The sequence below is a fragment of the Phaethon lepturus genome, unplaced genomic scaffold (genome assembly GCF_000687285.1).
Source record: "Phaethon lepturus isolate BGI_N335 unplaced genomic scaffold, ASM68728v1 scaffold3514, whole genome shotgun sequence".
NCBI classification, from domain to species: Eukaryota; Metazoa; Chordata; class Aves; order Phaethontiformes; family Phaethontidae; genus Phaethon; species Phaethon lepturus.
In genome coordinates, this window is record NW_010535293.1 from 4,996 (window position 1) to 27,776 (window position 22,781).

General features: G+C 37.7%; 1 protein-coding gene across 1 annotated transcript; it reads right to left on the bottom strand.

The window, feature by feature from the left end:
- Nucleotides 1–323: 323 nt before the first annotated feature.
- Nucleotides 324–14,889, bottom strand: BCO1 (beta-carotene oxygenase 1). Its single transcript, XM_010285746.1, has 11 exons — nt 14,723–14,889; nt 10,854–10,982; nt 9,334–9,463; nt 7,778–7,925; nt 6,764–6,911; nt 5,471–5,691; nt 4,351–4,608; nt 3,094–3,196; nt 2,146–2,240; nt 1,173–1,284; nt 324–496 (listed from the first exon to the last, which is right to left on the bottom strand). The coding sequence occupies exons 1-11, from the start codon at nt 14,784–14,786 to the stop codon at nt 324–326; spliced, it is 1,581 nt and encodes a 526-aa protein (XP_010284048.1). The 5' UTR covers nt 14,787–14,889.
- Between the last annotated feature and the right edge of the window lie 7,892 nt (nt 14,890–22,781).

Here is a 22,781-nt window from a genome sequence, read left to right on the forward strand (position 1 = left end):
TATAAATACAGTACTTTGCTCAGAAAGCTATATTCTACTCAAAACATTTCTTGTTACCTTTTTCTCCTATTCCCTGCCCCACAAGTCGTATACAACATTAGCACTTAATACTGATCATTCTTCTTTTGGAATAGTTATGTACCAGTTGTGCATATAATTATTTGTAATAAAAGTTATTGCTATCTCTTGTAAGAGATTACATATAGTTATTGAAGAGATTATATTTAGCCATTTCTTGTCATAAGATAAGGTTGTTCCCGAATCACATTATCCCGCATTCAGTACAAGGTTGTCTCAGTCTGTGTAGTAGGATAAATAGCATTTTACTCAGTCTTAGTCTTCAAATCTTTCTCAGGTATAAAGATTCCGTGCAGGTCCAGATGTATGTCTACATCTACTGTGGCTCGGCCCAATTCTTTGAATGTTTTAGCATCCAGGACAAGTAGAAATGGTGCTTCCTTTGGATCAGACTTCACAACACAGGTCAGAATGATGCCTGTGACATTGAAATGAAGAATTAGAAGCACAAACTAGTTACACCAAGCAGCAAAGATAATACTGTCAGGAAACAATTCTTCTTTCCTAAGAATTTTAGGACACAAACTGAAAGTGCTTACTAGATCAAGAAGTCTACTGAGAGTGCTAAAGACCTAATGAACGCTTCTCGTCTGTGCTTTCTTCTGGTCTGCCTGCAGTTCATTGGAAAGGAAAAAAGCAAACCAACACTGAATTATGTGCCTGTCAGTTTTGGGACTCATCCTTTCAGCTGTTTGCTGCTTTGCAAGGAGTCACCTGAGAACAGAACTGGATCAAAATGACAGGGATACTTGCAGTGCCACTTCATGTTCTCATCTGTAACAACACTGACTTCCCACAGCTTCTCCAAACTTCATAGCTTCTCCAAACTATTGATAAAGCCAGTTCCGAGTGGCTCTCTGGGAAGTCCTAAGCAATTGGTGTTATCATTTATGGCTACCTTGGGGCATTACACAAGCTGATTTTCATCTATTGTTGCTTTGGTTTTTTGTCTGCAGGAGTAAAATGGCTGGTACTAATTTTAATCTCACCGTGGAAGCATCAACCCAGCTTTTTTGACTAAGAACAATGAAACTTGTAAGATTTAATGCAAAACTCATGTAACCCCAGCTTTCAGAATGTTGTCATTATTTTACCGTCATCCTCTTCTCTTGCATCAGGGCTGGGAACGAAAATGGGCTCAGATGGCCAGCAGTGGTCCTCTCGCCAGTCGAGCATTTCCTTTGTCTGGATATTAAATTTTACAATCTAAATTGTTGTGACCAGAAAAGAAAAATGTCAGTGACCTACACAATGATTTATTCCAAAGGTACAACATGAACAGGCTGCTGGCATGGGGGACCAGTGCTAAGAGCTAAGGAACAACAAAACCTGTGTCATCACAAAAAGGAAACACCTGGAAAATGTTAAATTTGGAGTCACATTTAGTGGCTGCATAATCACACAATGTTCTTTAAATTTCACTTCATTAGATTACAACTGTACTTTGCATTTATGGGCTTTAAGTATTTTACAAATCCTAACAGATCATGAGAGAACCTTTGCTATAGATAATACCCCCACTATACAGAGGAAGAGTCCAAGGCTCAGAACATTTAAGTGACTTGTGCCAAATCACTGCGATTCTGTAGTAAAGCAGGAAACAGGATTTAAATCTTCCATTTTCTAATCCTGTGAATTATTTTCCTTTTATTGTGACCTCAATATTTCTCAAGGCCTTCTATTGTTAAGTAGGTTATATATGCCAGAAAAAAGGCTATTAATAGTGATGTGTAAAGATTAAACCAATGGGACAAGAGTTCCACACAGATACTGGTACTTACTGAAGGAACAGAGTACAGATTTTCATCTCATTAATAGGTCAAGTGCCTGACCAAACCAATCCCCAGGGGCGATGCATGGCATTTTCAGTTCAATTCTATTAAGGCCTTTTCTCTACCTATACAGATGCAGTTATATTCTTTTTCCACATACTTTGAATTTGCATGTATGAATGCAGATTGGGCTACATTTTGGGTCAAACTAGTAAAGTGTGGTCTACTTATAACTGCTTAAATTTGCTTTGTATTCTATAAATACAGTTTCTGACTTTGTAAATGTTAATTATACCTTTGTAGGAACCGGAGTCCACTGGACTTCTGTTGCAAAGACGTACTTGTATTTTTTGCCATTATAGTTGTAGTTGATGCGAGGCAGTTCTATCCCTGGGTAAAATGAAGTTCAAGACTTAGGAGCAAGAGAAGAAAAAGAACTCAACTGTACATTTATATATGACAATCTTCAGGAAGTTTTGGCCTGTGAAAAACCTTTACAGTATTTAAAACAGATGTTGCATAGAATTTGTATGTCTGAATTTATAAAAAGCTGAAGATGGTTACTATTAACACAACATAATTAAGCCAGGGCTGTTTGTAAGTTCATAAATGACAATTTTTCATTCTTAGGGATTCATCATACTGGAACTTATGGGGTTTTTTGTTTGTTTGTTTTGGTTTTCTTTCTTCATAAATCCATGAGATGTGAACATCTGAGATATAGTTGGAGCTACCATTCTAAGAAACTGCTTTCACTTTAGGTAAATATATACACTTTACATATTCCTGTTATTAACCCCTAAAACAGGTTTTAAAATCTACTTTCAAAGGCAATCTTTATAAAACACAGCAATAACTGAAGTTACTATTTATAACAGACCTATTTAACTAAAATTACTCTTGTAACAGGTAGATTTGCATAACATAGAAATATGTAAGATCAGACTCAGGATCCTATACTAACATAAAACTGATGTAACTTCAGACATTAAAGGATTTCACTCTCCATAAATATGTATCTGAGAGGTTCAGGGTCATATATTACATATATATTCCCCAGAGGAGGGAAGTAAAGAAGAGAAAGATATTGTCAATATCTTCACTAAACATATTAACTAAAAGTTTCATTTCTCTTAGCTTTATAAAAATCTTACATATACGAACAGCTATTAGGCATTACTAGAATGCACCTATGTGTGTGGAAGGGAACATATTTGACATTTGTGTAAGGGATATGTCTCACCTTCACATAGTATTTCAGGTTGGCAATAGATGCTGCCATCTTTCTCTTTTACGGCAGTTGCGGTAGATGGAAGTGTGACTAAATTAGAACCTACTTCGGCATCCTGAAAGAGACATATGCTGAAAAAGTAACGTGTCTCTAAGAATATGCTTCTAATTTAGATCTTTCCTCAGGCCGGATATCAATATAGACAATTTTGGGATTAAACAAATCATCCAGCTTCAAGAAGTTCCTTCTTATGGTGTTTATCTTGTAACATTTGATTCTGACCTTTTCCTTAGAAATCTTGTTATACTCAGAGGATTTTAAGATATCATGATTTTGAATCACACTGAGCCTTTAGAAAGGCTTAAATAGATATGTCTATGTTCCAGCAGCACAATAAATGGATTACATAGTTTGTGAATTTAATTAATAAAGATGGGTTTCAGGGAACTAGGTATCAAATTCCCTAATTTGATAATTTTGACTAAAAGTCACCACGGTTAGTTTTTTTGCAGCTGCTGTAAATCAAGTGCAAAAACAGGTGTAATGCACTCTTGTTTTTAATATACTGTTGCTGAATTCTTAAGATTGCTGGGTAGTTTGGATAGTTGCTGTGATCCAACACATCCTTTGTTATTGCTGCGTAACTGTTTTTGAGACATGTACAAAGCAGTAAGATTCTAGGATGTAGAAAGAAAAAGTATTATCCATTCCAAATGTAACAGGCGGAAACTTGCCCAAGTTGCTGGGCAATATAAAATCTTCTCTGCAAACAATGATGTAAAATGATGTTTTAAATTAAACTGAAAGATAAAATCTTTCCTCTTCCTGGTAAATCTCACACTTAAATGAAAACTTCTAATTTTAATAAAACTATTGCAACAGTTGGGAGCATGATAGGCTCCAGTAAAGTGGAAGAAACAGATAGTGCAAAACCCCATGCATGCCCTTCCAGTCAACAGCCAAGTTGATATAGCTGCTTGTATTTGATAGCATTTTACAAATAGTCTCACTTGTAAGGAAATTATGTATGCTCAATAGCCCTGTTCTCCAGGGATGGTATCAGAACCTAGATCCATGTCCAGCTGCTCATTGCCATTTCTCACAATACATACACAAAACAAAACTCCTGCACACTTTGTGTGTATGTTGTTTTTAAAGAATCAGAACGTTGCATGTAATGGCTGGCAACTAATAATTCGCCTGTTATTCACAGTGATGTATTTTAAATTACTGATCAAAGAACAGATTAAAAAGCGATTTTCTTTCTACCTTGTCATACTGCAGAGGAACAACAAATCGTTTGCAGGTTGGTATGGAGGTAAGCCTGTTGCTGTCTTCAAAGTCTTTACTCAGGTTTTTTAAATAGAACATATTATATAAGCTATTGTCTGTATAGGCAATAATGTCAAAAATAATGTGGCCATCTTCTTCATAAGCATTTATATGGTGAAAAAGCACCATAGCATCAGTATAAAACTTGGTGGATACTTCTTTTTTAGTCTTCTTGTCTACAAAGTGAAACCAAGTCTGAAAGATAGGAAACATTATTTAAAATCGTTAATGATCCACAAATAGTTATTTAGGAAACTGTGTTCTAATGGCAGCCATCAACATTCTAATGTATTGTCTGTTTCTACTGAAGCATATCAAGAACTCAGGATTTGCTACTAGGAGACAAGAGGTTCCAACCTGAAGGCCAAAAAATGTAGGAGTAAAATGAGCATGGATGTGCTTTAAACTCATTTTACTGTCACAAATTACTATTTGGGCTAGGCTGAGGATTGAAGTTTTCTGGTAAAACCTGGAAAATCCCCTGCTCTATTTTTAAGTTAAATAATTATCTGCCTTAGTCCAGAGTCTCTGTAGTGCTCTGTGCTGGTGCCCTCTACCCCAGCACGCCCCACTTACTGTTGGCCAGAGCATGTGGAAATAAGGTCCTCAGAAAACAGGGGTTTTTTCCTCAGTTGCCACAGTGGAAGACTCTTCTTTTGTTGAATACAGGCTTTTCCACCGGTCTGGCTCTCCTACCTGATGCAATGGATCTAGAGCAGATCTCATCCACAATATACAGTATTTTGTTTGGACCAGGAGCAACTGTATGTGTCTGGGATGCTAGTGCGGTTTTGAATTTCTCTGCTAGCACACAATATTTCTAACAATGCCAAACTATCCTCTTTCTCAAGCATTTTAGCATCAGATACTTATATGTGAAATTTCTGGAGATGGGAGATTTCCAAAAATAAAACTTCTAAAAAAATGTGCAACATGAAAGTCAAGGGTGGAAAAAAAATGAAGGATTACTGAAATTAATGAACTAGATGAAAAACAGAACAGTGCAGAAGAGGTCACTGGTCTGGCTGACTCCATTGCTTAGCATTAGGAAAAATACCTTATCTTCCTTGTGATAGGCGAGGCAGGAAGCCCAGTTCACACCTCGGATGTAAGCAGTTGCCATTTTGACAATATCCAGTTTGAGTGCCTGCTCTATGAAGACAATGTAATTTTCTGTGATTCCAAAGCTATGGTAGTAGCTTGGATGGAGCAGAGAGCGAGAAGGGATGGAGCATACCACTTCCAGATGTTTAAAACAAGATTTCTTCTTTTCTTTTTCTGAACATAAATGATAAAAAATAAAATTATATTTATAATAAATTCCAATCCAATCTTGTGCTTGGATTCCTTCCACATATGGAGTAGGAAAGAACAGGTTCCACCCAGCTTTATTTGCATTTTCCTGTTAAGAAAGTGGGTTGTTTCCTCCTGCAGAATTAACACAGAAGTTTGCAGCTGAGTGAAGCAATGCAGTAATACCACAACGCCAGATCCATTTAGACAGAGCCCTCTCATCTTAGTATTTGATGCTACTGGTTACTGTCTTCAGAAGTTCCAGCATAGAGGAGAAAGATGTTCAATTAAATCAGCAGCTTTACAAGGGGGTTCAAATGCCCCCATGTTTTTGAACTTCTAAGGAGATGTTCCTGTTTGATCTATACTGACTTTTTTTGAACCCCAGCTAGAAATTACAAACTTATCTCTCAGCTGTGGAAGGCCTCTTGATTGTTCGACCAAGAGGACAGACATCACATTAGCAGCTGATTTTGAATACCACAACAAAAAAAAAAGATTGTCTTGAAGGAAAAAGAGCAAGTGATTTGCCCTGTGAACAAAGGACACTATTTCAGCAAGACCTAGTGTAGGCCAGGTTAGAGAGAAATTAACTCTATATTAGGTATTATTTAGTATTATGATTCCTTATAATCACAGCATCAGCATTTTAAGAGCATTTTCATTTATGAAGAAAATTAAAATTTACAACTTCAAATTATATATACTGCCCTGTACCCAAAATTGTTTCCCTTCATCCTCCCTCTACACATAACAATACAGGGAACGGAAATTCTTCTAAAAGCGTTAGTTCACTCTAGTAATGTTCAAAGTAGAATTCTTCTAAAAGCAAGGTTCTTCATACTGAAATACCCTGTTTACATAATATTCAAGATGAACCTTTGTAACAGCACATGCCCAGACAGGCAAATAAATTAATGTTAAATTCACAAAAAGCTAAAATTAAGAAAATGAACGCCATCGGTTTCTAGAAGAGCTGTATCACCACCCCTTAACCTCAGAAGAAAACAAATTGTTACCAAGTTCCTAGAAAACACTTATAAAAGACATATCTTACCTGGCACAGAAGGAGGAATCTTAAATAGAATGTATTTTGTCTTCCCTTTATCAACGATTGAAGTACCCATGTTGAGAATATTTCCAGCACTGTCATAGTGTGGGTGAGAAGTTGTCAGATTTACAGCTACATATTTGCTGTAGTCAACCTGGAAAATTATACAATAGCAGATTTTAGAGATGTGTAAGAGAATTAAAATTTATCTATCATCTCAGCTAACACCACAAATCCACCAGCTTTTTATGGGCACCCCATTTTCAAAAGGCCTTGAAATTTAAAGAATTAAGCCAAATGATGTATGTAGGTACTCAAACAATTTCCTAATTCAAGGCTAAAACAAGTTACAGAATCTGAATTACGTTCACCTCTCCTTTGCAGCCACGTAACACAATGGGAGGATTGGCTGAAGAAGGTACTCTGCAAATGCCCATTTCATCTTGAAAGCAGTTTATTTAACAGGGCTATGAGTCTAGCAATCTTCAGGAGCAAAAAGATTTCTATTTGATTTAAAGCTTGGAAATTGTACTCACATTGTACTGCACTCTAGAAAAAAATTCATGTATTTCAATATGTCAAGATTTCATTTTAATAATTAAGTAATATCTTGCATAAGGTACTTGAGTAGTCATATAACTGACCTACTGAATTGTTAATTATGTAAATCACTTGATAACTACAGATGCATAATGATGGAAATAATCCAAAATAATCATGCCGTAAGCGTGATCTGTGGTATTATTCTTGCAACCTTGCTAGATTATGTATGAGTGAAATTGTGCAAAGCCCAGCTTTGCCCAAACTACCTGGGATTTAATTTTGAACTCTTGAGTTCTTAAAAGACCTGGTATCTTCACTATGTCACTTTACCACGATTTCCAAAGTAAGGGAACAGTAGAAGAAGGAAAGTATCTTTCCAGATTTGCGTCCTGCACACATTAAAGGATCCTTATGAGTCAGCCTGAAACTTTATTCATTAGCAGATGAGGAACCAGAATGACAGACAGTTGTTTATACCTTCTCTAATGTCTCCAGAGTCTGCGGATTAATTTTCCTGATGAAGTTAGTTTCACTGGTAGCATAAAAATCATCCCCAGTTTTTATAATGTTGATCAGGCAGTTGTCTGTGAACTCAGGAATGGTGTGAGACAAATATGAGAATGCCCTGTGCAGAGGGAAATTTGGTATTGGTTTGTTAGAGCGGCAGCAGCTGTACTAGCTTTTACCCCATGCACAGTAGAAGTCACCCAGCCGGGTCTGCCTCCCCCCTGCTGTCCCTCCTCCAGCTGCTCCTACACTGCCTCGGTGGAAAGGGTGGGAAAGCAGAGGAGATGGACTTCTTCAACGCCCTTGGCCTGGGCGAGGGTTAAGAACACACATGTAACTGTTCTTCCATACAGAAATGGGCATCCAGGTCCAGTCCTGCTATCAGCTGTAACGTATGCACTGGTTTATCAGGATGGGCTAATTACACGCTCTCCTGCGCACACCTTGTGAGAATTTGGCCTAACAGTTTCTACCTGGTAGGTTTTTCAGGGTATGCCTTCATAAAATATACTCCCTGATGGAATATTTTTGTTATCCCATATCACAATTACGATTCCATGTAAGATCCCACTTCACATGTGGGCTTGACAGCTTCCTTTATTAGTGTAGGATTTTATCATATTCACTTGAAGCCAAGACACACTTGCTTATATCCCTTTCGAACTTAAAATGCCAGCATTAACCCTATGTGCTGGAAGAGGGAAGAAAAGCATCTTATCTCAGGGTAACAGCTTACAACATATCAACTATTTTGCGGTAACTATCCATGCATGGGCTCTCACCAAATATCAAATTCAAGGTCATCGGAGGTAGTTCAGACAAGAAGAGATGGATGGGTATGCTATTCGCGTTTGTCAGGGAATATTCACAGCCAATTTTACAAGACAGGTGATAACTTGATGGCTTACACCATGCCTCTTATATATGGCCTATTATCCTTTCTAACGGTATGAAAGCAGCTATTGCAGTCATCCCAAGTGGTTCTGATTTTGAACAGAAGATTAGCTCATTCCTATGGGTGCAGTCCTTTGAAGGACTGCACATGGCTCAAGAAACAATGGAAAATTTTTTTCATAAAAGTATCTTTAATCCAGAAGATTTTTCTGCTTTTTAAAAGTCATTGATGCTTTTCTTCTTTTTGTTGAATAAACTTTGCATTAATTCTTTTCCCATCTCTTAATCTTTTCCTTTTTTGCTGCTTCTCCCCTTACAGAGCATCATTTTTATAAACTTCTGCAAAACACTTGGAAAAGAATATATTTGTTTTTTCAAAATTACAATAAAATCTACTTACAATAGTGAATAAAGCAGCCAGTATTGCTGATAAAGTATTTTTAAATATTTGCCTTAGAATAACCCATAGAGAGTGCAGTGCTGGATGTATCTGCTGGCGTTTCAATATTAGCAATTGCAAATTTCCAAAACAAATTTTGTATTTGTAAATATGTGTCAGGGGTAAACAGAAAGACGTCTGTGCTGGAGAGAAGAGTAGATAGAAGAATCCTGTTGGAAAAAGCATTGCTTACTTGGCAAATATGTTTTTGCATGGATCTGGGTAAGCCATAGTTCCAAACTCAGACACCACAATGCGGTTTGCTTCTATGTTGTGATTGTACGTGTCACTTCGGAGATACTTGCTTCTGTAGTAAACTTCACCTGACAAAGGCCAAACAGGTTTCAATCATATTTCATACTGAGTGCTTTAGAAAATCAGCATAGGTAAAGTCAGAGAAAGAGTTTCTCAAGCAGATGTCCTTTAGCCTAGAAAAGTTTGCAATGAAACCAACAATGCCCCTAAATCCCTGTTTTGGAACACTTTTTCAGCTCTCCAAGGAACCCAGGACTGTTCTTGGGGCTGCTGAGATTGATAACAATTTATCTAGTTTCCTTGATTCCCAACACATTTGGACAATACTGGGGGACTGGGGAGAGGAAAGGAGGGATTTGGATAAACCCTTCTAGTAAACCAAAATAATCGGTGTAAAAATTAGTAATTATGCATCAGTGTGTGGGTGGTGATAAATCTTCTGTACTGGCAAAACTTAGTCACGAGAGAGTAACAAATTGCTTAAGGAATCAATGTCTATCCTAAGCAATTCAATGGACCGCTCTACCTGAACTAACTGAACTCTGTTTGCTTTAAGTAAGTAAAATACTGGCAATTTGAAAAACACTGGTTGTTTCTTTATAGGTTATTTTGTTAAGGATGTAGAGCTGGACATGCAAGGAGATCCTACAGTTGCATTAAATGCTTCCAATCACAGAAACAGAAACTAAAAAGTTAACACTAGGAATGGAAGATGACAGGAGTAAAACCCAGTTCTTTCAGAGATACATGCTTTTTGCAGCAAGAACCTAGGTGTGGAACATCCTGCCTCACACTGTAAAACAGCTGAATGGATAAAAAATGCATTCACTGAAAACAAAAAATGAAATTGTTTTGGATAGAGGAGCTGCCTGTTTTCCCACCATAACGATGACGAGGAGGACTGCTTGTTGGGGTGTCAAGTATACCTAAGTGAGGTTGATACGTGATGTGACACAGTGGCCCAGTTTCTCTCCTGGCAGCTGTTACAGCTGCAACCAAATCCCAAAAGAGGAACATTACTTTTCCCTGAAACTAGGTTGTTCATGCACAACAGAAAAACCTCCGGATATTACAGTACTTTTGGTTGATCCAGTTTGAAACAATAGAGGTTTTCTTGCTCTGGGTGGAAGGCAAAGGCTGCCCTGCAGTGACCTGCTCAGAGCTGGTTGCAGGCTGCCCTGCAGTGCAGACGATGCTGAACTTTGGCACTCCAGGAAAAGGGACAGCATAATCTGTCCTGGTAAGAGCCTGCAGAGATGCTCCCGCTGCTGCTGTGGAGAGTGCCCTGTGAGTACGTGTTTGGAGAGACTTTCCCCAAGCGGTTACCACCTCGCCCCACATGCCACTCTGCGGACAAAACCTGCAACATTATAACGCTAATCAAACTCAGAATTGCCAACATAAGGCACCAAGAATTGGGTTGCTGAGCTTTTTTTAATCTGGTGTGCAACAACTTACCATTTTTAAATGTAAAGCTATGGAGCAGAGCCAAGCCGTCAAACCAGTGGTTATACTTAGTGTCCCCTATTGTGTGCATCCCTGGGCCATTTCGAAGCAGGATGCCTTGCAACCAAGAGGGCAACTGACCTACAAGTACAAAGGAGAGATCAGTATCCATTCGTTTAGGTGAGCGGCATGTAACTGGATGATTTTCCTTAGGACATAGGCTACATATAAGCAGACAGACTATGGGTGTAAGTCGAGATTTGTAACAGCATACAATTATGTTGGAGCTTTGGTCAACGAAAATATGATCTGCTCAGAAATGTGCCACTAGTAATATTCTGCATGAATATTGCTAAATGAGATTACTATAAGATGAAGAGACTGCTGGAGTGAAATTTGCCAAGTATCAGGAATTAAATAAAGTTGGACCTTTCTTTCCTGCACACAGATTTTAAAGTGATACATTTAAACCCTTTTACTCATGCCAGGAAAAGCTAGAGCTTACAGAAATAAACATATTTTATAGGTTATATGACTTGCATTGGCCTTCAGTACCTCAATTTAAACTTCAAGCTAAATGAATTCCAGTAAAAATTTCATTAATTAAATTATACAACATAATGCAGTATCCTTTTGGGAGTGCTTTTGTGACACTAGTCAGAATGTTGGTGTTTTGAACACAAATACAGGGTAGGAACATTATACCAAAAATATGTAAGTACTGCTGAGGTTCGAACACAAAATGTTCCTCATTAAATCCCTGCAAGAATACATTACTTACCATTTGACACACCGAATAATAACAATTAAAGAATGTCATTAGGGTTAAAGAGCTGAACAAAATCATATCAGCTATTAAATTAAAACCTTCACTCACTTCTTCGTGTGCATGCCTCCTGAGGGAATATTTAAGATCACATACTACTTTGCCACACATTTCCTGCACTGAACATTGTCTCTGTACAAAAAGCAATTCAGAACTTTTAATTCTCCTTATTTAGTTTGTGACCTCATGTCAAATACGTTGATACACTTTCTTATTAGTGCCCCCTTTACAACAGGTAAAAATGTCCTCCCATGGAAATATTCAATTTTGTCAAAGCTGATGCAGTTGCAGAGAGGTAATGATTGTTTTGCTATAAGACTCTCTGAGATCCTAAAGGGACTTTCGCCACTTTCTAAGATAATATTTCCTGAATTTTTACCTTTCTAGGTAAGGGAAACAAGGATGTGTACCATTTCTTCAAACAAATGACATTAAGGACCCAAGGGAGAACAATCCATATGCAAAGGAAGGATATGGAGTAAATGTCAGCTTTACCTAAAATATATTCTCCATCAGGCTAACAAACTAATATTGTATGCCACAATATGCAGACAACTTCATTAGGGTTATAGTTCTGGAATACGAGGAAGATAAAAAATTGTTGACACAATGGATAGATTTTCATCATTATTATTATATTCTAGAAAAGCCTTAAAAACTAAACCTTGCTTGCCTTTCTAAGAAAAGAAGTCCCAATGCAATAATTCTAGTTTTATATAGGATGAATAAGGTTTAACCTTTAATTCAGGTAATTGCACAAAACTTGAGTAACTAAAATTAATTGGTGAGAAGACAGTGGATAAATCACAAGTTAGCAAAAGAAAATAATCCTTCAGAGAGAACAGAATTCTGATCTTAAGGAAGTATATATTAAAGAGAGACATAATTTTTGTTTGGCTGACTACTGAACTTTAATTGCTGAACAAGTTTAGTCTGCTTATATGCCTAAAATACAAGCATTTCTCTTCGTGCCACTTCCCTTTCTAGAGGTTTCTGTTATTTGGCAATAGAAGATTGTAGGCTCTGCTATTTCTGCAGTGCTGTGGGCAACCACCCTGTAGTGAGTGTGGTCTTTCGTGCTCCTGCACTCCTACCAATGCCATTTATGATTGCAAATCTGTGCCATGAGCACGAGCTGCTGGTCATGCCCTGACATACCTTTTGCTAACACTGAGTTGGGGCTGCCTGCATGTGGTCTTGCTGCAACCGGTCCTTCTTTCCCTGCACTGGAAATTTAATACTTATTAATAAGTAGGTCTTGTGGGATTTTGACCCAGCCTGTCCGGGTGCCTTGGGGGCTCATCATTCAAGAAAAGCAGATATTTCTGCAATTCAGTGAACATCTTGTAGCTCCTAGGGCTAAAAATTTTGTTTAGAGATTATGCCTCTATATCAGAATAGTGATGCTCAAAAAGTTCCAGGACAGGTGAATAAAATAATTTTGCTGGAAGAGAGAAACAGGGAAAAAAGGGGATCATCTTCTTAAGGCGCTGTGGACTTGACGCCGCTTCTGAAACTTCTGGTGTGATTCAGTGTCATTTCTGGCATTATTCCAGTATGAAAAGCATGGAGCACAGGGTCATCTAGTGAGGTTTTTGGATGAAAATTCATCATAGTGGGAATTAAGAATTTCTGTAAATCACACTGGGTACCAATCAGCATCCTAAACTGCTTAAATAGCTTTAAAAATCCGGACCTTGTATCTTTTTTGCTTCAGACTTTTATCTGAAGTGGAAATAATTATACTTTTCTGTACCACGTGAGGACACAAAAGTGACACAGTAAAATCTCCAAATACTCTGGAAGTTTATTAACTATCGTAGCAATGGAGTCTCATACAATCACATAGCTGTACATGTTTAGGACAGCATGGGTTAAATTACGGCTGATGTTAGAAGTATGGGGTCATATTTACAGTGTACATAGCAAGTAACAAGGAGCCAAACACTGGCAGTGCTCAGGGCTAGCAAAATATTTAAAGAGGTCAAGGTTCTCCTCAGTTTTTATAATTGGTAAACACTGAATCAACATTACCAATGAAGGAATATTTTGTACACATAATTTTATTTACTGAAATACTCAGCCTTTGTTCAAATCAACCGTTCCATAATACAGATCAGGTCTGATAACTGGTTTGTTTGCAAACAACTTCCAATGTTGCAATAACAAGTTTTTCTCTTGAGCAAAAAAAATTGAAAGGCATAAAACCACCACAAATTATAACAAAGCACTTTGTCTGACTTGAAACAACTATTTTCCTATTCAGCCACCAAACTGAACAACAGCAAAGTCATGCAAATTTTAATTGTCAACTTTTTAAGAGTCGTACTTGGGAAGTGACTTTAAAATTGGTATTAGGTGCCTACCATTTCTTGGACTAAATGTTACAAAAAATGCAGCACATATTTACTAAATGGGGGTTCTCAGCAACAAACCTCTCCTGTAGCTGTAGCAAAAAACTTCTGTAAAGTAAAAAAAGCAGTAAAAATAATAGATTGATCAAGCGTTCATCCCTAGGGAGCCACTTTAAACTATCTCTCTGAAGGATACTCCACAGTTTTTACTGGATTAACTTCTGAACCCTCTTTTTAACGGTGCACAGTGGCATCCATTACTGCTGCTTTTCTATTTAGAACTACTGTTGTTGAAGAGCCCTCTCAACAAATACTGTTGTTTTAGTGACCCTCTCCAGGAAGGAAGGAGGAGAGTGAGCAGAGAGGGAGGGTAGGGAAGGGTTGCGGCAAGGAGAAACCGAAAGCCTGCGCAGAGCCATGGGGGAGGGCATGTCACCAGATGAAATCCCGAGACTTCGGGAACCCTGTTCAAAGAGACTTTTCAGAAAAGTACACAGAAATGCCCATGCAGTGAGAAAAACCCCACAGCCGGGGCACAAATATTATCTAAGATCAGTCCTTTAAACAAAATTCACTTAACATTTCTCACTTTCTCAGCTTCCCTTTTCAGTGTTGTCTGGGGCGAGCAAGCGTTTCCGTGTTTACACATTTGAAAATACCAAAATAACAGCACGTATTCGAACAGATTTTCTTTCACTTACCTTGCACCTCAGCTTTTATAGGCTCTGGATGTTCTTCTTTATTTCTACCAAATATCACATCCATCTCTCATGTAAGAAACAGTTCCTGTGTCCTCTGCTGCTCCTCCAGCCGTAGCGGTCCCCTCCGGTCTGGGCGAAGAACAGCTCTTTCCGCTTACATATAAAGATAAGGTCAAAGTGCAGTGCAGGCTAGTGGCTGGTGGCTTATAGACTGACAATTTATAATAGCTGATCTTTAATCCCTAGCACATACACTATAATTCTTGCACATTCTCATTAAAATTAACTCTTCCACTGATTCAAAGGAGAAGCAAGAAAAACTAACTCCCCTGTTTGCTCCTTATGAGCCTCTCTTGAAGCAGCCAGGCAGACCCAGGGAGTCAGGTAGAATGACTCTGAAACATCACCTTCAGCATTTCAGGTAAAATTTCAGATGCTGCTTAGGGGTGTTCGCCCCATGCGTCAGGTAGAGAGAGAAAAAGAGAAGAAATCTCTACCCATTGTTCTCATTTTGAGTCTTCAGGAGTGACAAGTATTTCAGAGCAGGGTGTCATCCTTTTATTTCCATTCTGTGAAATTTAAACTGGGCTATTCTGTTAATTAACAAAATACCATCACTGAACAGTCATGTGCTGTATTTCTTTATATACAAGCTGTTCCAGAGTGAACTGAGTGGCACATCTTTGAATTAAACATCTTTTCACAAATCATCACTATAACATATTCTCCCCTATGTGACCTGAATCTGCTCTGTGAAAGTATGGCAGGAATCATTAAAAATAAGGGGGATTTTTAACTTCATGCTTTTGTTTCTAGGTAAGGTACTTAACTGAGTTCAATGTTGTTAATTTTAAAATCCTCTGGGAAAAGAATTATTTCAAAGTAAAGCATGTGATTGCAGAGCAAATCATAGGCTCCATTGAACATGAAGGATAAAAAGATTCTTTGCACAATTACATATTATGCAATTTCATATGAGGTTACCCTTAAATCCGATTTTTTCAGCTAAATCACCATTGTTCCCAAAATGTTTTAACATCGCTTCTTACGGCTGACTGATCTTTTGTAAATATACGTATTTATTTTATTTAAAACACAATTTGTGCTGCAGTCTGCTCTGACACACTTGTTATACTTGCTCCTCTCTTACTAACCTATTGTCTGTTTGATGGCTTATCTTCACCTTAGGAGATCATCAAGATAGCGTACCTTTGTCTCTGGGAAGCACTGACAGAAGCAGGTGATAACAGAATAAGAAACCAGATTAAAAAAGAAAATATATGGGCTTTGTTGGAATACTAATTCCAATAAAGTATTAATAAACAGCAGGATTGAACCAGAAGGCTGTAGGAGATTAAGGGTATCAAAGTCCACATACATACACTATGCAGATATATATACATAAACATGCACATACACTATTTATGCATGTATGTGCATATATATGCATATATGAGAGAGAGAGAGAGTGTGTGTGTGTATTGAGATGTAGACTGACTTGTATACACGAAGCCAAATAAGGGATTTTTCAGCAATATAAGAGACTGAAAAGGATCTGGCAAAAAAGCGAAGCCATTCAACTCTGCTTCCACTAAGCCGTGGGGACATTTTCTCTGTCCATGATGTTCTGCTTTGCTTTAATATGTTCTCTTCAGCATATCCTCATCCATTTACATGGCCACAGCTCTTAATGCTGCAGTTTTAATTGTCTGACCTGTGAGTGGTCTAATCTGTAGCAGTATTAAGATTTCCATAGAGCAAGCAAGCAAGCAATAAAAAAGATTACTTCAAACCACTTTTGCCCTTCTCCACCATGACTGTTCATGTAGTTTAAGGTTCAGCCAAGACGAGATAATTGGAAACCTTGTTAAAAGTTGTTTGAATGGAAGAACAAGGAACTGCAGATATCCAACAACTTTTGAAATCAACTTGAATGTGTTTTGGTAGCTAATTTCAGGTGTCTGTACCTGAAAATTTTGTCCCATATTTTGTACAACTTGAATAAGGAGGCCTTGCAAAGTACATTTTCCTGCTTGTCAATGAAAAAATACTTAATTTACCAGTAAAATACTTTTCGTTGTTGTTTTCATCATACTAATGACAGATAAGTTGTTTAGTAAGATATGGATAGATGAACTCTTGCTAACTGTGTCATTTTCCCCTTTTTACATTGAAATGGAGAAATACCTCCATATCAGAAAGTACTGATTTATAATTATAATATGTAAGTATCAGCAGAAGTACATGTGGATTAGGTGACTTTTCTAATTTATTATTTCACAGTGTTTCTTCTCCCTTTGAAAAAAGACATGTTTGGTGGGAGAGAATGGAGAATGTTATATAAGTCCATGTTCTAGAGAACATGGAGGAAATAAAACCCTCTCTGGAGAGACTACCGGTGGCTCTTTGACCTTGGGTTTACCAGATGCATTGTAACTCATATAAAATGTTTACCAAAACATTACAAACTCAGGGAGACTGTGCTGTCTTACTCTTCCCAGTAAAGAATATTGAAAATATAAACCTTAATGCAAATGATTGAATCCCATGGTTTGAATAGCCTCTCCTGATGCTTGACCTTATTTACAAACACTGTCTAGTTGCATAATCCTTCAAATACAAATCCCCCCAACCAAATCTAGCATTTCTCCCCACAGTTTCCTCTCTCTATTCACCCCTCATGACAACATTTTTGAATTTACCAGCTCTCCACCCACAGGCAGGTTTTCTTCACTGTATTGTTTTCTGCTTTAAACAATTGTGGTGAAGGCTAGAAGCTGTTTCATTTTGGGTTGTTTTTGCTTTCAATTCCCTTCAGTCTCTGAGTGCCTTGAGCTCCTCTCCCAAACTTAAAAAGGGCCATGAAGACATCTTTGGAGCAAAACATTACCCTGCCCATCATTGGTCTGGTTGTACCCTGTGGCCATGCAAGGCTGTGGATGACATTTAGGGTGTGATCTCTGTGGTCAATCGAAATAAAAATTCCCAAGGCAGAGGAGCTGGTTAACTAAATTTCTAGTATAACAATAATGTCATTGCCATGTGTCTACCTTTGTACTTCTGGTTCACTTACACAAGAAGTAAATCATTGCCTTATAAATCAGGGAGAGACCAGTATTATTCCTTATCTCTATATTGAAAGATAAATACTCAATTTACTTTAATCTCAACCTTTCTCTTATAAAATTTGAGTTCTAATGAAAGCCCATTAACAAAGGTCAAATTACCTGAATATGACTTTAAGCTATGCTCAGAACTTTCAACTGTTACCTATTATTACCAAATAAAGATTCCAATAGTAAAACTTTGATATGAACTTAAGCGTTGTTCTTGCTGAAATCCTTGCTGAAATCACATTGATTGCTGTCTCACTGTGCCAGAGATATAAGCTCTGATCTTTGTTCAATACTGTCTTATTGACATGATCTCATTTCAAAAGAAATACCACCAGCACTATCTAGGAATACTTCTCTTGCACTGTCCAAGTATAATTGCATTTGAACAAACTACACCAGCAGTTTGTTCAAATTTAAGTAATAATAGTTTCCGTATATCATCCTGACCAGGTTTTGTTTGGATCAGGACAGTTTTGATCAAATAGTGGTTTGATCAGCATTGTTTGGATCAAAATAACTATTTTTGTGAGATTTTAATTTTCTTGATGAGATTTTAATTTTTTGTGAGACTTTTGTGGTTTTTCACTGTTTTTTGTGATAAACAACAATACTATTTTCTTTTACTACAGTCATATTTTTAATACATGTCACCAGAAATACCAATTTGTTCATGTAAATAAAAATATAATGTAACTTAGTATCAAAACTCTTCAAGTGCTGAGGCGCAGAACTGCTAGCCTACCCATACTAGTATCCAACCAGAATGAGCCTTTCCAGTGATCATAATGCCCAAGCATTTAAATGCCCAAACATTTAAGCACTAGACATTCAAACAAGTAAACAGCCACAGTACCCACATAAACTTCCTCACCATAACACTTCTATAACCTTATCTGCACTTTCAACATCCCAAGACTATTTACATGTTTTAATATTTAATGTGTTATACAGTTCAGTAATGTGTTTTCCAGTGGGCAGAATGACAACATGAAGGTCGGCATTCACTTCCAGGATTGAAGGTATAGGAAATGGTGTTACAGACATTTACAGTGACAGAAGTTAATGCTGCTACACATTGTCCTACATTTTAGCCTACTGTACGTCTCCAGGGGAACATAAAAGAAAAACTAAAAAGAACAGTTTTCTGGTTTTAGTCAGGTAACTGACTCTGAGTGTAGGGTGCTTAAGACAAAATCAGTGTTCCTGAACAGAGAGACTGCTGGATCTCCAGTCTTCTCATAGGGATTGTGAAGCTGATCTCTTTTGTAAGGTGTTGGATATCTACTGATGAGAGACATTATTCATGAAAACAACTTGTAACACAGCTTTTTTCTTTTTGTTTTCATGTTCTGTAAGCTCAGAAGTAGCTCATAATAAGCAGAAGAAAAATGTGTAACAAAATTAAATAAAACAAACAAGAGGTGGAACTGGGCTGCCTTAGAAATCTGGCCAGTCTTACATTTATGGAAATCTGGAGTGACTGCAGAGACACCAGTGGAGTTGTGATGGCTGTAGATTCAGATCCAAGAATTTTTTTTTGCCTCTCTGTGTGTGCTAGGAAGAGTTCAGTCCATTTGTATCTACCAGCAGTTAATGTTTTACCCAAAGAGGGTACCTTTAATCCTTCGAACAGTTCTTTTATTAAGATATTAAGGTAATGGCACATCTAAATTGTGCCACTTAGTCATGATCATGACTAGTGATCACTTTAAACACGAGGTTTCAGCAGATGCTTCAGATAGCTCTGCTACCTTCTATGTGAATTCAAAGCTAACCTTATCCATTTATAACCCTAGCTCAGTTAATGTTCTTACAGGGCGTGCTTATTCTCTTCTTCCCAATAGTCGAAGTTCTCCTGTGGAAGACAATAAAACCTAGGAACTAGCTGGGAAAGAGGAAGTTATTGAGGCATCAACAGGTAAGGAAAGCCAAGCTACAAGCCCAAAGGCAATACTAGATGCTTCTGAAGGGGCAGTTCCTAGGAGAAGATCCTCAGGGACTTATCCAGGCAACATTTATGCCAGAAGGTAACAATACACATTCTATAGGCAGAAATTATTTCCAATCCAGCAAGCCCTGAATGTAGTTCTACTTATCTCTATCCAGACCCCACCATGCCAGGCATGAACATCTAATTTAATTATTGCACCCTGTAAAGATAAGAATTGTTTTCCCGGTTTTTCTAAACAAGATAACATCAAAATTGTAACTTGGCAGGGCTCACTGATAGGTTCACTGTGTTGCCACATGGAAAATTAGACAGTAGAGCAACAATAAAAACAAACCTTTTTGAGTCAGCAAATAACTGGGTCTCAGTATCAGGACAAGCAGCCCAGGAAAGCAGCAAGGAAGGAAGCATGATTGCGACCCACCTTCTTAAACTACTTGGCAGAGGGGCTTTTCTAAAGCCAGCTGGAGAGATGGAAGATGTAGGTGTACCTAGGGGGTTTTCTACATCCCCTTCCGGGCAGTCTGCTCTGTACGCAGTACTTCCTACCCACTTGGGTAATAATGAAACAGATCTTTTCAAGAGGCAGTTCTGCACATGGCAGAATTGTACGTGACACACTAAAACGGACCACTCACAACCTTTTTGCAAGTTAATGATCCCTGAAAATCATCTTTTTTCTAACAGAAAGCCAAAGTAATACAAATCAATTTTCCATTTATATGATTATTCAATTCATAGAACAGAGATATATTTCTATTCCTGATAAAATCTATACATTACATTCAGTAATATTCAGGAATGTAAAGATAGTAATATCCTCTTACAGAGAGTAAATTTACTTGCTCTTCCTCAAGGCAAATGAACAACAGCCAAAATGAACGGGGGTGTGACTTATTCCTTTCCATTGGCAGCTCTTCACTTCCTTAACTCTTCAAATCTAGTACTTTCTAGCCTCTATTAAGGATTGTCAAACTGTTCTGCTGTGCTGCAATGGCCTCTTGAATCACAGAATGTTCTTAGGCTGTCATGATGCAGCTGTAATCTACACTAGGGTACACATCAGGACCACCCTGAAGTCAGTCGCAGCACCAAACCTCCCCTCCTCCTTTGCACACCAAGCTCTCCAACAGCCCATTGAAACTCTGGAACCAATTTTTCTCAAGTCTGGGACACCAAAGTTCAGAAATAGAAAAGTCTTTTGAATGAGCCATGGTCTCCTAATACCAGCAGGTGGTCATGGAGAAATTTGCAGTTGGATTCAGAGTGCCCTGAGCTATAGAAATATTGATTATGCTGAACAAGAATTAAGGCTTGTATTTTTCAAAAAATGCAATCCAGTGCTTGATGCCTAATTCGGGGCATGAAAAGCTGATTCGCAAAGGTGTCAAGGCAAGCCTACCACACCTACATATGTTAGATAAGCATTGTGTGTACTCGTCTCCTGTTCTACAAGAATTTAGGCATATAAAGCTAAACTTTCCAAATGGCATATAATTTACACATATAAGCTTAGATTTTTTAAAAAATTAATTAGCTATTATGAGTACTTTGAGATTTGTCTACCAAAACTGAGCTGGTTTTAAATTTTTAGCAGTGGTGAACACCATCTATAAGGCTCCCTTACAGAATCTCAGTGTAGACCACCGTTATTTCTTTTTAACACCTATTAACTTTTTCACCATCGTAAACAAAATATGCTTCACATTTCTTTCACCTCAACAGCTTCTACTTCCAACAACAACAACAAATTAATTAGCCTTGAATGATCCATTTGAAAACCAGGAATAAATCTTTCATCATTGTCTTCTGTGATGTTTTATACAGCACAATGCTTTTCTGAAGAAACTTTCTCTTGTTGGCCACCATCTGGTGTAACTCATAAGGGCAAGTTAGGACTCTCTAAGAGATCTGCAGGGCCCCCTAAAACATTTCTGAGAAAAATGAAAGACTTATTCCAACAGACGCAATAGAGTTCACAAACAAAGGAGTTATTCATAGCTTTATCGCAGCTTGGAGTGAGGGTGTGAAAATATTGAGAAAGCTTTGTCACTAATTTCTAGTCAAAGCTTGCAAAACACAATTGCTTTGCAAGCCTTATTTTAGCTGGTGAATATGTTTTAGTTTAAGTCACCGGTACATAACACATGCTGTAAGGGTGGTTGCTACATCAGCCTTTCAGGGAGACAGCTATAACTGAACACGGATTAACAAGTCTTGGCTATATGCAAAAGGTTCATAGTTCCTTAAAAACAATGCTTATGTACAGACCTTTCTTTCATGAGTCTGCCTCAGTTCTTCAGACTATACAAAAGGCAAACAAAACCCAGAAAGTGAATGGTTTTGGTGTATCCAAAATCTATGCAGCTGACATTATGCTCGACACTTCCCTGTACTTACTGGAGTGGCTTTACAATACCTGTTAGGGGTCAGTTACACTCCCATGGGCAGCCAGAAGAGGAGAACTTACTGTAATTGCCAGCCACCCCCTTGAGACAATGAGAAGCATTAATTAAGCACTTCCATGACTGCCTTTTGAAACATGCAAGACGAGGTTATCCAGCAAGGTGCACCATTTTGTCTCTTGAACACTAGCATATGTGATTATTTAAGTAACTTCTTAAACTATTTACATTATTTAAATTCAGCAAGCTATATGAAGGCAAATAGCAAAACAAACCCCAAACCAAAACCATTATACTGTGAAGCTTCTATGCGGAGTTCTGGTATAAGAAAACTATTTTTAAAATGTCTTTCTGTTGACGAAAAATGCAAAAGGCATGTTTCCTACAAAATGGTAAATTCAAGAAGCACTGTTTATTTGAAATCAAGCCTTTTTTCACCTATGAGTGAAAAGGGCTTTCAGGAATTTTCTCTCTTCTGGAGGACCCTAGTTGCTAATTTTAATGCTTTTAGAGCTGTATTTTCTTTTCTGTAAATGCTTTTCTCTTCCCTGTGGTAAACAGAATAAACTGACAGACTGCTTTACTGGCAC